This window comes from Lygodium microphyllum, chromosome 22 (assembly GCF_053477565.2).
Source record: "Lygodium microphyllum isolate KBCC chromosome 22, Lygodium_microphyllum_v1.1.10, whole genome shotgun sequence".
Taxonomy (NCBI): Eukaryota; Viridiplantae; Streptophyta; class Polypodiopsida; order Schizaeales; family Lygodiaceae; genus Lygodium; species Lygodium microphyllum.
In genome coordinates, this window is record NC_141156.1 from 123,467,036 (window position 1) to 123,481,485 (window position 14,450).

General features: G+C 41.2%; 1 protein-coding gene across 4 annotated transcripts in view; it reads right to left on the reverse strand.

The window, feature by feature from the left end:
- LOC148017576 (uncharacterized) overlaps positions 1 to 7,866 on the reverse strand; it is a 31,202-nt gene extending 23,336 nt beyond the window's left edge. For 2 of the 4 annotated variants that reach the window (XR_015687918.1, XR_015687917.1), the window contains exons 1-4: positions 7,515 to 7,866; positions 5,109 to 6,939; positions 4,870 to 4,975; positions 4,612 to 4,718 (exon numbers count right to left, since the gene is read on the reverse strand). Coding sequence is in view for 2 of the 4 variants with exons in the window: in XM_087663263.1 (XP_087519389.1) it covers positions 4,612 to 4,747; positions 4,870 to 4,975; positions 5,109 to 6,939; positions 7,515 to 7,781 (2,340 nt within the window). In the remaining 2 variants the exon portion in view is untranslated. Of the gene's footprint in view, positions 1 to 4,611; positions 4,748 to 4,869; positions 4,976 to 5,108; positions 6,940 to 7,514 lie in introns of all 4 variants that reach the window. The other 2 variants (XM_087663263.1, XM_087663264.1) reach the window with 1 other exon arrangement.
- Between the last annotated feature and the right edge of the window lie 6,584 nt (positions 7,867 to 14,450).

Consider the following 14,450-nt stretch of genomic DNA (forward strand, 5'->3'; position numbering starts at 1 on the left):
AATTTACTGTGCATTTCTTGACATCTGTTAGCCTATGCAGCCCCCACAAGATGCTATTTGCCATGTCTACCCCTGTCATCATTTTATCCCTGCTATGTCAGTATTTTCAGCATTTATTGGTGCTGATCAGCTAGATTTAGCTGGCCATTTGCCACATTTAGTGGCCCAGGTGGCCAGTCCACCAGTTTAGGGGCATTTCAACAACTTTTAGCTGCTCAGTACTTTGGGCAGATCATCCTTATTCCTCTTTTGCAAGTACACACTTCGAGTTTGGCATTCTTCTCCATCTCTAGGAGGGGCTGCTGGCTGCACACTCTGTCTCCGTCTCCAATGCAATGCTGTCATTGTTTTCCAGCCTGATCAAGTTCCCTCATTGACACTTTGGGCACCATACAGGGACTGATCAGTCCATCATTATATTCAGCATCCTTTCCAGATTCAATGAACATTTCTCTTTCATTCCTGCTGTCTTCTCTCTTCTCCTTTTCTCTCGGTGTTCAATTTTCCTCTTCCGTTGCACACTCTCACAATCTTTGTGTTACCCTAACCCTAACCATGTTCTTTATCAGTTTGTGCATTTGTCGTATGATTGTTTTTGTGTTTTCTCTGGTAGAGCATTTATTTACAAAGATAAGGGTTTTGAAGAGAATACCTGGGACAGATATGATTAATAATCCCAAAAGCACGAATTGAACAATTCATGGAAGAAATAAAAATTCAGAATGATGCAAGGAACGGGAATATCAAGTGGCGTGAATGAGGGCATGAATGTGGTGGCCTTAGGCACAACAACCAACACATATGAACCTTCTCTTTGTTTGACAGTCAAAGCGGGTTGATGACTATATGAAAGCATCAAAATAATTGTGATTGAATGAAAATGAAGGACAATTGGTATGATGATGAGTGCCGTGAGACCAAAGCTCGCCTACAAAGAGAGGTAGCATTGGGATCCATTGCTCACATGCAGGCACACTTACCCATCAGCATCTCACACCATGGAAGAAGAGAGCATTCCTAGCCTAGTTCGAGAGAGACGTCTAATAGCTATTTTTAAAGATTCTAGAGAAGCTTGGAAGCTTTTCATAGAGCATTTTCCAGCTACACACACTACATCGCCTAAAACATGGGAACAATATGCAACTAGTCTCTACATAGTAGCAAGTGAGCCTCCTCTCCTTGATCCACCAGAGCCCTATTGAGAGAGCACCATCTTCTATACAGCGAGTAGGGTTCAATGATGCTATTGACAAGTTCAGTAGAGGCAAGGCACATGATCATGATGGATTAGTAGTTGAGCATTTGATCCATGTTAGGGACTTGGTGGTAGGTTTCCTAGTATATGTTTAACACAGTCATGTGCAAAAGCCTCCTAAAGAGCTAGAGCATAAACACTATTGTGCCTATCCTCAAGTTGAGGGATCCCACTGACTATTCTACTTGGACATACACTGGCTAAAGTAATATTCCTCCATTATTGAGCAAGATTTGAGTAGAATCAACTGGAAAATGAAAGACAACTGTCAAGGGAGAGAATCGCAGTCCTCTAATGTTGTCGGAGATGTGGAAGATGATCACCAACTGTTGAGGGTGTGAACCGATGCCAGGGAGTGACCTAGGCGGCAAAACACAAATCCCAAAGTGTGGGAGTTGTCAAATGCAAGGAGAGCAACCCAGACGCTAACATCAGGTGGATAATGATGACACCAGATGATGGAGGATGAGTCGGGCTGCAAAAACACAAGTCCCAACAGCCTCTGTGACAAACGAGTGATGCCACGTGATGGAGGAGGAGCCAAGCTGCAAAAACGCAAGTCCCAATAGCCCCTCTGATAGACGAATGACGCCAAGTAATGAGGGAGGGGCCAAGATGCAAAAACGCATGTCCCAGCAACCCCTGAGATAGACGAGTGATGAAATCATTGACGCTCAATGATGGGGACTGTTGCCAGAGGCTAGGATGTTGATGCCAAGCTAGAGATGATAATGCCATGCAAGGAGAAGACCTCCGAACTGAAAAATGCAACTGAAGGTGGAGCTTGAAGGAGAAGGGTACTAACACCAAGCAGATGATGGTGATACCAGGTGGAAGATGCTCCAAATGCAAGACTTGATGCTGAAACAAGGCACTTGAAGCAAAGGAGGAAGGGTGACGACAGCCACAAGCCATGAATCGCAATGTCCTCTTGAAGGGGTGTGAGGGCAATGGAAGGGGCTGATGAGACAAGAGAAGGATATCTGATGACGGAGGAAGAGGAGTGAAGGAATGACCGAAGAGTGGTGGTGTGGTGAAGAATGAATGAAGTGACTGCCTATTTATAGGCTTAAGCTATCTAGGGTGGCGCATCACTATGTGGGCATCCACTGAAAAAGTGGCCAAAATGTGGATACCAGCCCTATTTGGGGTTGTCAGTGCAAAACGCTAAATGAAGTATGTAAACTGAAAAAGTGGTTTCTCAACAGCTTCCATGTGTCGAACACCAACAAGCGTAGCCAAAGACAACTGGATCTAATGTATACAAGCAATGAGGAGAGAGAGAACAAAAACACAAGTACCTAAGAGAGAAAAACTGTTGGAGATAGTAGATAACAATGCAAGAAGTGTAGGTGACAATTGGAGGAGAGAGAAACTCAACAAATGCAGAAACTAGATGATGGTGACAATGTCAGATAGATGGCGATAGCTCCAAATGATGTCAATTAATACAAGGTTCTGAGTGCAAGGCACAACTCACTAGTAGATACAAAGGCCGAAATCAAGCACCAAATGATATCGTAAAGCAAGGTGAAGGTCTAACCACGATGTCCTCTACGAACGGGGTGTGGGTAGCAAAGATACAGCTCCTAAAACCTACAAAAATGAGATTAAGAGAAAGAGGTGGACTGTATGTCTATTTATAGAAAGTTTAGTACATCCAAATTAGGGTTTGCCATATGAGACAATAACTCTCTAGGATCGCGTTTCTTTTTTAAAAATAAGGTTTCTTCATTAATTCAACATTTTTTGGGTCTGTTAGACTGATGCATTTTTAGCTTAACACCCCCTCTCAGGCCCAAAACTGAGCCAGAAGAAATAAGCCCTTGTGTTTATTTCCTTTTACCCAAAGGCGTCCCACCCCAAAGCAACCAAGGCATCAGGCAAAGGATGCACATTGGCTGCCCAATGACCTACCGAGACTATAGAGACAACGATTATCTTACCAAGGGAGCCCAAGTGATTATCCCATACAGGCCAGGGCATCAAACAAACAATACTTATCATCTGGCCAAGGGTCTACAAAGTCTTTCAAAGGCGGATGGAATCAACAATGGACTTTTTTTTTTAAAGGGCTTTGGGTCATTTTGTCACAAGATTTAGTATTAACTGAGGGTTTCAAATCAATGTTCATCCCATTGAGTCATTGCATCCCAAAGTACCCGAATAAGGATGGGTAGCCCCACTACCTTCATAAAACAGGTAAAAACAATCCCACACACTACTAGGATAAGTGCCTAGGGATTCCTAAGGGAGTGTGCATGTGTGTGTGCCAATCATATGGAGAATATGTGGAGAGACAAGCACAATGACATGGAAGCAAGCAAGACAAGCAAAGCTAGTAGAGGATAGTCAATCCGACACACGGAAACTAAAGCGCTGCCCAATAAGCTCCTCAGGTAGATGACCTCGGTGGTATCATCAAAGAGAGCCCTATACTCAGCCTCAGCCATGTAAGCTACCACCCTCTCGTGCTTACGAATATTATCCTTCCTTGCCTACTTTCCCATACCTCCTTTCCTCCTGTTATATACTTGTTTTCGTAGAATGAGGGCGTAACCAAAAAGACACCCACACAACCTTTGAAGATGACTACAAGTAACTAGGAAATAATGACAACAGGACTTGGGGATTCAAGAATGTGTTAACAAGATTGAGTTTACATTTTTCTTTTATATAATGACAAACTGCTACAAAGAAAGTACTTATCACCAAAATAAGTTATTTTGGTTTGCTGATTCCTGCCACATCTTTCTTGGCAACTTGCCAAAACTTTGGAAGTGCATGTACCAGTTACTGACACATAGATTGCATTAAAGCTATCCCTACTACTTCATGCAATGAAAGCAACAATTCCATGAGGAATGATAGACTCTCTTGTCAAATAGATAACCCACTGAAACTGTGTGAAATAACCTGAACATCAGGAAAATGTCTTTAAGACTATCCTGATTCCAAAACAACAAACTGAAAATGACCCAATTAATGAGCTTCCAAGTCGTCCAGTAGTAGGTTATTCATTCAGACTTCAAATTGAATGGTCTGTTCATGACTCTTGTTGACTGGTCTGCAAACTGGTAAAGCTGGCCTAAACAAATACTGACTTGCAGGACAAGGAGAGTCAAAGGGTACTGAAGAATATTCTGAAAAACTGCATTTCAGAATAATGCCAACCTGCGAACCATAAAAAGTCCTAAATGACTAAATACAAGATTCAGTTGTATCAAACAACACTTCAATTGAAAAAAGTAGCTCCTACTTGCATTTTGCATAGAATTTCCAACTGAATAAAAGGTTTACATGCTAACATATAGCTTCTTGTTGCAAAATTGCTTGATTGTAGTTCAAAAATGTACCAGTTTTAGTGACTGTGATGTACGAAAAAATGTCCCAGTTCGTGTTATTGTGTTGTATTTGTATGTTAGGTCAACCTTCACATCCACCAATTCAGAAGGCTGAGGACCTACCAAAACATACCTTGTCAAAAGAGACCTGCAAAAATGGCATAAGTTTATGAAACAATAGACTTGGTAGACCAAATACTAGCCCAGGATATTTTGACTACAATAATCTTTCCTACACCCGCCGGATGACGTTTGAATATCCATTCTTACTTGTAGCGTGCTTCTTTCCTTAACCTCCGATTGCTGGGTGGTGGACAGACAAGTGCTACAGTTGAACATTTGACAGGTTGTGAAGGTTGTGATAACCTTGCAAAAACTGAATGAGCAAAGTCACAATTTGCAAAAAGTTAAACCCCAGAAAAAACGAAAGGAGAAGATGAGGAGCTTGTATGTGCCACTTTTTTAAAAAATTAATTAAAATTAAAAAGGATCAAACACGAAAGTTGTACCTGCACCACTAAGGAAGACAAATATAAGCTGTGCAAATAGTGCATTTAAGTTGGCTACAATCAATGTATATGGAGATAATGGAGCTAACTCTGGTTGCAAGCCTGTTGACAGAGAAATACTGAACATAAAAACTTCAAAGACTGTTCGCCAAGAAAGCTGAAGTCCTGATGAACCTGCTTCAGTATTTCCACCAGAAGTTCTAAAAAAATCTCGAGCCGTTTCATCCAATGATAACCCATCAAACTCTGGAAGATACAGTATTGTAAATATTGCACTGAGGAGAATTGGTGCCGCAAACATTCCCAACACAAATTCAGGAAGGGGCTTCTTCAGCATGACAATATAAAAATCATAAACAACGGAAAGAATTCCCTGATCCTCTTGTAAAACCGTAAAGTTGTTAAGGCCTTGTGCTCCTTTGAATTCCGGAATGTCTGATGATCTGTATGCTTCAAATTCATCATCACTCTCATCATCCTCATCATCAGCTGACAAGAAACTTGCAATTTGTGATGCTGTTGTAGTGATGGGATCCACAACATGGCTTGCAACATGCTCAACAATCTGCTCAGCTGTGGTGGACACCTGCTCAGCAACTTGACCAACTTGTTCTAGCACAGGATCAGGCAACACCTCAGCCACTTGACCTACGACCTTTGAAGCTGCCTGTTCTGCAGCCTGAGAAACCTGTCCGGGAAATTTCTCCACTTGATCTACAACCTGAACAACTTGCTCCTTGACAGGAGTAGGAATAAGATCAGCTACTTGTTCAACTACTTGACCAACCTGTTCTGCAACTGGAATCAAAATGTTATCATCCTGTCCAGTTTGCATAGCTGTTTCCACTGCATTATTTTCCACCTCAAAACACACTGACTGATCGAGCTTCTCTCTCTCTTGGGAATCCTTTGTGGATTCGATTGCAGTGAGTACAGTTTCATGGTTTATAGCCCAACTTTGAAGATGACTATCTGAGGGTTGTTCATCTGTATAGTCATTGATGTTGTCTGAGAAAACAACATCCAACTTTGCATGAGCATGCTGCATTACATCACTTCTACATTCTGCAAAACTGCCCAAAGCTGTCCAGTTTAGAGCTATGTTTCCAGGACATTGTCTACTTCCTATTTCATTAGTGTCTACTGATTTTAGGGAACCCAAGAATTCCGCTGGCCTTTGACCATTGTCAGTTTTTCTCACCTCAAAAACGTGTTTGCCTCCGGACATATGCTGGAATGTGGAAATGCACTCTTGATTCATTCTCTGGTTTTCCAGAGTCAGGACACTTGAGGCAAATGCATCTGAAGGCCCAACTTCAGCCACGGTGACAGGCAATGCTCCACTAACTTCACGACCTTCTTGCAGTTGCAAAGGTGTGCATTCCTGACCTTCAATGACCCTTGACACGGGATGGTTACTGTTTTGCAGAATAGGATGTGAACTCGTGTTCCCGGAGTTTGCAATGCACTCGTTTCTATTATTAGCATCAGCATGAGTCTCTAAACTTGTGGAGTCGCTACAATCATCTGAACTTGGACAGGGATATTTGCCATTATATGCACCTGTTTTATCGTCACACAGACCTGCCTCTGCATCCATTCCAGGTCTACTCCAAGTTTCTTCATGTAAGACATCCAATTCTTTATAATAAGGATCATTTGACCAATACTCCCCATGTATGCTGTCATAAGCATCAGCATATAAGCAGAAGCTTCTGCTCCTATCTTCCGTTACATGGTCGTCATAAACCTTAGCATTTAACACGTCATCACAAGATCTCAACACCTCAGTCCCTCCTGTTGAGGGCTCATGTACTATCTCCTTTTGTTGCTGGCAAGAAAAATGGACAAAGATCAATTTATTAATATCATAGCCCGCATCAACCACAAACTGCAATCTATCGGTCTATGGATTCGTTATCTTCACCAAAGTCTACGTTCAAGATACCAAGTATGAGTTCTTTGAATGTAGAGAAATGAAGACTCATTCAGGGACCACTCTGAGTCCAGCATATAGTATTTCTAATTAAATAATTCAATGCATTGAGGTGGCAATGTATGGATGCTTCTCTAAAAAGAAATAGTATGTCCGGGATGCGCTGGACGCATTCCTTTCGCCAGACGACAGTGCTCCGGGTAAATGTTACTGCCAGATACATGTACTGCATTCAGCAAGCATGCATTCACTCCACCAGAAACCTCGCATTTTATGTGCACAGGCACGCACACACATGCCTTTGTCTGCGATTGTTGCGAATGATAGAAAGCTACGTGTAATGTAAACTTGTCAGTGATAAAAGTTCAAGAGTGAGATCGGAGAGGTCAACATTTACGGTTTCAGAGGAGTCGTTCGAGTGCCAGAAGCAAGAAATAAGCTGTTCATTGGGCGAAGATAAGCAGACTCACCGCATCGTGTTCTTCATTATCGCAGTTCTCCTTGACTTCGAACTGGCCAATGTTTCGCCTGCGGGAGCTCTTTCTAGAGTGGCTACCATGGACAGCGCCGGAGAACCGACCAACCGATGCCTGGGTGGAAACAAGTATCCGTTCACAGCTTCTCCATTCTCCGAACCTCTTTTTTCTTCTTCTCTCCCTGTTAAACGGCAAGCTGGAAGACGAGGGCAGATCCATTATTGGATTCGACATCGGAGACGGCGAAGGTGCCAAGTCCATGCCGAGGCTCTCTCTCTCTCTCTCTCTCTCTGGTTAGACTACCGCAAGGTTGCTTGGCAGTTGGCACTTCTCTCCTTCGCCCCCCCCCCCCCCCCCCCCCAGGGCCTTCTGTCAGGTTCGACTACCAACGAAAATGGAGGCTGCTTGGTGCTCCTTCTGCCATAGTCACTGTACCTTGAGCTTGTATCAATGCATGTACACGTGCTTGGGAGCAGTCATTTTCATTCTGATTGGTGTTAGAAGGTTCTGTCTGTGCATTTTCTGCATATTCATTCGGCGGTCACTCTCGCCTTAAGGGACGCTAGATGGAGCCTTGCACGTCCCACCACGTGTATTTCTCAGAACCGTTCACATGCTGCACAATGGGGCCTGCACAGGCCCAAGGCGAGGGGGGTGTATACCCCACCGTCGTAACTTTGTCAAGACTTTCTACATGAAAAACAGGTGCATAACGTGTCTTTGTTGAAACTGACACTAACGTAAATATTAAACATAATAAAAGTTACCGCCAGGTGGCTTTTGAGAATCAGCCACCACAACAACACCTTCCATGGAGTAGGCAAGTTGGATAAAGCTAAGGTAGGTACATCATATTTAGAGCAAGGTCACACCCGAGGGGTTAGAGAAAGGGATCTCCCCCCACTACCACACAATCTCACTTCGTGCAAGTAGGGTAGCAAAATATCGAGTGCTACGTTGGGCTAAGAGGGTTAAGGGTGTCAATTCGTGGATCAAAGACCTGCAGTTGACCTGGAAAAGATACCGACCAATCACATGAAAAAGGTCTTGCCATAGTAAATGCAACTTTCATCTTCTTTCCACCTCTGTATAGGTAGGTGCAACCATTGCACCGAGGCAACGCATCACAAACCCTCTAAGCCCCATTGGAGCTAAGTGCAATTCGGCTGTTACAAGGCTAAGGACTATGTATGGGTAGAGAAAACTATACAAGTTCTTTAGTAGCATGCTAGAGGTAGAATATAAATAAAAGAGGACAACTAGCATAGATTAGCAGAGCTACCAACAACCATCAATATCTCCTTGTTTCTATAATTTATGGTATTGAGGATGAAGCTAAGCTCTTGTTCTTCTGCAAGGGAGGCAAAAATGGCATGTGCTTCTATTGCCAATCTTTCAAGTTGCATGTTCTTATCTTCATCTCTTCAATGACTCTTTCACAAGCCCTTATTGTATGTTTCCAACATCCCACACAATTTCAAAATTTAGTCCTTGAACAGGAGAGGAGATTTACCTTTAAATAATGGGTTATTCGTTTGGTTCCAAAGTGCCCACAAAAAATGGGCTCTAATGAGTGTGGAAAATTCTATTGGAAGGGCATTGGCTTCCCCTAATAGTAATTCTTTCCAAGAGACTTTGTAGGGGTAAAGGTCTTTAATGACCCATTGTAGCATGTCTTGAACTTCATTGTTGTACTTACAATGCATCAACAAGTGGATAAGAGTTTCCAAGTTAGTCTTGCATCTAGGACATCTGCTAACACCAATGCCAAGTTTTTGGGCCCCCTCTCCTATCTAGATGCCTTTGTGCAGGATTAGGCATAACAAGGTAGGTTTCTTAATCAGCATGTTGGGGGACTATAGATGGTTGAATCTAAATTCCCATTTCCTTTTGTTTAACATGCCATTTGTCATTTGGCTTATTTATTAGTTTATATGTTGTGAGGGGGCAAGTTTAGAAGGGGGAGAAGAGGTGGAACATTTTCCCAAGTGATGGCTCTATGACTAAATTGTCCTCTCATCTAGATAACTTCAAAGAGGCATGGGTTTTGCCTTTACTAATTCTATGTTGCACTAGATCAAGGTCCCCCTCTTAAGAATGAAGTCTAGGCTATGCCATTGTTTATTCTAAAAAGGTTGATGAGTCTTCCCAAATTTGTATGCCCTTTTTGAAAAGTCTAGGCTGTGCCATTGTTTATTCTAAAAGGGCTGATGAGTCTTCCCAAATTTGTATGCGCTTTTTGAAGAGTCTCCAGCTTGCATTGAGCTAGTGTGTTGGGGTGACCCCATAGAAAGAAGTTGAATATCAAAATAGTCTTGAGAGGCCCATGGGATGGTGAGGCTCATTCTTTTACTTAGACAAATTTTGTCTTTGCATTTAAACTAAGTGCACCATATACTTTTGACCAAGGGGGAGGATTTACCAATAGAAACCTAAAGTTTAAGAGAAGGCAATAATAACGAGTACACAGAGGTTTCTCCATTTAGGGTAGTCTCCAATAGCAAAGTTGATTGCACTTATGTGGTTCTGGTTAACCAATCCTCAAAGTACTGCAAGATGCTTCTTACATTGGAAGCTCGTTTGTCAACTAAGTGTTATGAATCTAATTTTTCTAAAATGCCTATCTTCTTTGATTAACTACATGACCAGAAGCTAGACAAAAATCCCTGATGCATTGCTAGAGGGCCTTGAGAGATCCATCCTCATTGTTGCTGACTTTCCCATGGGTATCCTCATTAAATTGGTTGAGAATTATTTGCCTAGTGCAATCAAGTAGGGTAATATCCCTTTTAAGTTGTGTGCCTCAATCTCAAATCAAACAAGCAGCCTATGGCATCAATAGCAGTGTGCTAGGGGACACTGGTGTCTTATATATAATGAGACTAGTATAAAAGATAGGATCTTTGATTCCTTCTTCTTCCCCTTTTCTCATATCAAGTTACCATTTTTTTAAAAAAACTCTAGTTAGATAGGTACAATAGGGACAGGAGCTATAAAGAGCAGTGATGGAGTATCGTAGGGTGCTAGCAACCTTTCTTGGAGATCTCATAGGAGCCATGGCCAAGTTGGAGGTACTCAAACCGTCTAACTTTCAGGTAAAAAATTAGGGTTCTTGGAAAAAGAAGGCTCACAAGACTTGGAGAGGGTTTTATCTATGGTCACTTTTCAAAAGAATGTTGTTGTTGTTGTTGTTGTTCTTCTTCTTCTTCTTCTTCTTCTTCTTCTTCTTCTTCTTCTTCTTCTTCAAGATTTCTTAAGAACTTCCATCAAGTTTGGCATGAGAAGATCCCATCCCTCTCAATTGTTTGATCTCCGACAATAATGGAGTGCTCCTTAGTATTCTCGGCAACCTCTAGATGACATAGAGCGCCATTTTATTGGCTACATTTTTAGCAGCAACATTCTATTTGCACTAAAATCTACAACAATCTTTATATTCCAAGGATTTACCCTTATGTCTCCACTGAGAGAGGGAGAACAGCCAATGAACTCAGACACAATCATCATGCTTCTTCTTTTTTTGTTGACTTGTCATGTTTAGCAACCCTTGCCTACAAACAATGTACTCATAGGGGATGAGATTTATACCATCATGAATAGATGTAACAATGTAGCATTCAGGAACATTGTAGTATGCATGTCCCTTTCAACATCACAAGAATTCCAATGGGCAACAATCTTTTTAGTTCTTGATTGGCGTTTGGCCTTATAGGACCTCCATCTATATAATTTGTAAAAGACGATTTTGCAATGCGCACTGGAAGTCTCGCAATAGCAACACATGCAATCTGATCCACTATTAGCTCTTCAAAAAGGCTAAGGCAATCATCTTGAATGCTAGACTCATTATCCATAACAAGAGGAAGTGCTCATTGCAACCATTCTATTACCACTTTTGCATTGGCAGGGAATTTTCTCACGATCTCAAACAAAGATCCAAGTATAGTTTCTGACAGAAACTATGAGGCTAGCACAAGCAATCCCCAATGCTTCTAGCATAGTTTCATTTGGTGGCTTCCCAAGCAATGAAGTTGATTTTGTCATTAGAAGTAGTGTGGATTTGACAACCACTATTTTTGGGAATTGGCTCTAAAAATAATCAAAATGAGAAGTACTAAAGCTAATCCTCTAGCAAAGTATCCTGATAAAAGGGCCTTTTCTATTGTAATTGATGTAACTAATGTTGTAACTAAAGCCTAATATGTGCATCAAATATCATGCGTGATCCATCATCAGATTGAGTCCCAAATCTAAGACTGTCTAGTTAAAAAAGGCTAGACACTGTTCACATGAGCATCATGGCCATGATGATGATGAATCTCCACCAAATACAAATATCCTCTAACACCTCTAGTATTCTAAGTAGGATATATGGATGAATTGGAATACAGTGCTATGGCCACAAGGAGTGCCCCACATACTACTATAGTAGCTATGGGTTAGGAAAGCTTGGGTACACCTCTAGCTAGTTTACTATTGTGAATCAGGCTACCTCTACAACTCTTGCTTCGAGTTATACTAATGTTGGAATGTGAATCTTTCTTAGACAAATTAAGTGTTCCTTGAAAATCTTCAAGGTTCTATGCAACCCATGCTTTGTTCCGTACTTGCATACACTATTTGGATCACACCAAAGTAGAAGACCCTTTATGCACCACAATAGAGGAATCAAACTCCAATAGCAATAAAAGTCGTTTGGCGATGCATCCCGTGGCATAGGGTTTATTTACAAGGTATAATAGTGCTTGATGACCATTAAAACAGGTGAAAGATCTAGCAAGGAAAATGGCAAAAATTTTTACAATGTAAACCATTGCTAACCCTTCTCCTTTGGTGGTGGAATAGTTCATTTTTGCCTCGGTTAGCTAGCGACTGGCAAAGCTCACGGGGAAATCCATATGATGCTCACGACATTGGCATAACATTGTGATAATAGCAAATATAGAGACATTGATATGTACATGTAATGTTAGGGTTCAATTCGAGGCTTGTAAGATAGGGACAATCATAATCCTTTTTGCAACATTGAACTTCTTACAATTAATGCATAAACGAATTCTCTCGTTCTTCTTAAGTACCACTATGATGAATGACACCCAATCTATATGCTCCATTTCATAGATGAATCTTGCTTTTAGTAACTTATCAATCTCCTCTTTGACATGATGGCTATATCAAAGGTTTATTAGATAGGGTCATTGCTTGATAGGCTTGGTATAATCCTATAGAGGAATCATGTGGGTGAGCACTTGTAGTGGAACATCCTAAGGCCAGAATAGGTCTAGGCAAAAGCATCTTGATATTCCTTTAGCAAGTTAAGCAGTTGGTCCTCATCTTCCACACTAGGGTCCTCATTAATGTAAACAAGTTTAGGGGACTCCCTCAACCTATCATGAAATTGATCGCTTGAAAATCCTTCCTTCATAATAAGCATCCTTGGGTGTGTCTCAGGGACAATCTAGAAAAGCGAAAATGATAAAGGGGAAGAGAGAGAGCTCCCCACACATGAAAAAGGGGCTAGGCTTGATTTTCTAAGCCTTAGGCTTAAAATGCAAAAAAAAAAAAAAAAAAGAAGGAGCAGCACGTGTGCCACCTATTGAGATAGCAAGCTCAACACATGCAAACATTGATAATTGATCACATGGCTAGATGGGTCCGCATGTCTACACTTAGCACATTGATGGCCATTATGATCCTCACATGGCCATTGACTTATCACTTATTATATTTAGTTTGTTGCACCTACCTATAGCTGGCATAGTTATAGTGACAGTCAACTAGTATGGTCAGATATGCACTATTTGACTTAGTAGGCCACTTTCTATTATGTTGTATCTTATCTCTCTTCTTGTGTTCTTGAGTGAGCTTCCTCTTGTGTATACAATGTGTATTTGGTGCAGCAGCTCAAGCAAGTCCCCCCACCACACGATTCTTGACATAGTATTAGAGCGTTGCCACTAAGAGAGGTTGATTTTGAAGGCTAAAGTGAAGGAGAAGAAACAAGGATTTGAGAAAGCAAGCAAGCAATGGATAAGAAGCTCTCCCATTCTTCCACTCTCTCTCTTGGATAGTGCTTGTGGCAACACTGGAAGCAAGGTAGAGTGAAAATCTCAGATTGCTGTGAGATGTGGTGTGTGTGAGCAAAGTACTATATATTCTGCAAATCTATCCTTTAAGGCTTTCTTGTTGCTTTTTTGGGCATTTGAGGCCATTTTAGGCCCCATTTTTGAGTTGCAAGGTTGCAGATAGTAGTTTTAGGGTATACTGTGATTTCGGCTGTATCGACCAAAAGTGGGTGCACAGGTTGTAGATTTTGAATTTGTAATTTTTGAGGTATTTGCTAAGAAGCAAACATAAGTTTTATATGCAAACAGGTTGCAGATTACATGTATTGTTGAGCAATCAGTGAAAAAGATTGTGTGGTGTATTGATATGCACTTGTTGTGAAAGGTTGTAAAAGACTTGCTTGCTGTTTTGCATCATTTTTGTAATAATAGCAAAGAACAGTGGAAATTCCATCATTGAGAAACTGGACAGGAAAAACTACCCTTCATGGAAGTTCCATGTGACGAACTTCCTTATTAGAAAGGGCCTTTATGAGTTCGTTTCATGTGAAGAAAAGGAGCCAAAGTTGAGTATCCTTGTGACTCCATAAGAATTAAAGGCATGGAAAGAATGGAATGCAGAAGATAAAAAGGTGATATATTGTCTATTTGCAATCATTGATAATATTGTGCTGGGATATATCAAGAATGCAAAAACTTCATATGCAGCTTGGACAATTTTTGAAAACATGTTTTTAGTAAATACAAATTCATGAAAGATTCAACTCAAGCAAGATTTGAATACATTCAAGAAAGGAAAAATGTCTGTCAATGAGTATGTTTTGAAGGTGAGGAGCATTGCGGATGCTTTAGCATCGATTGGTGC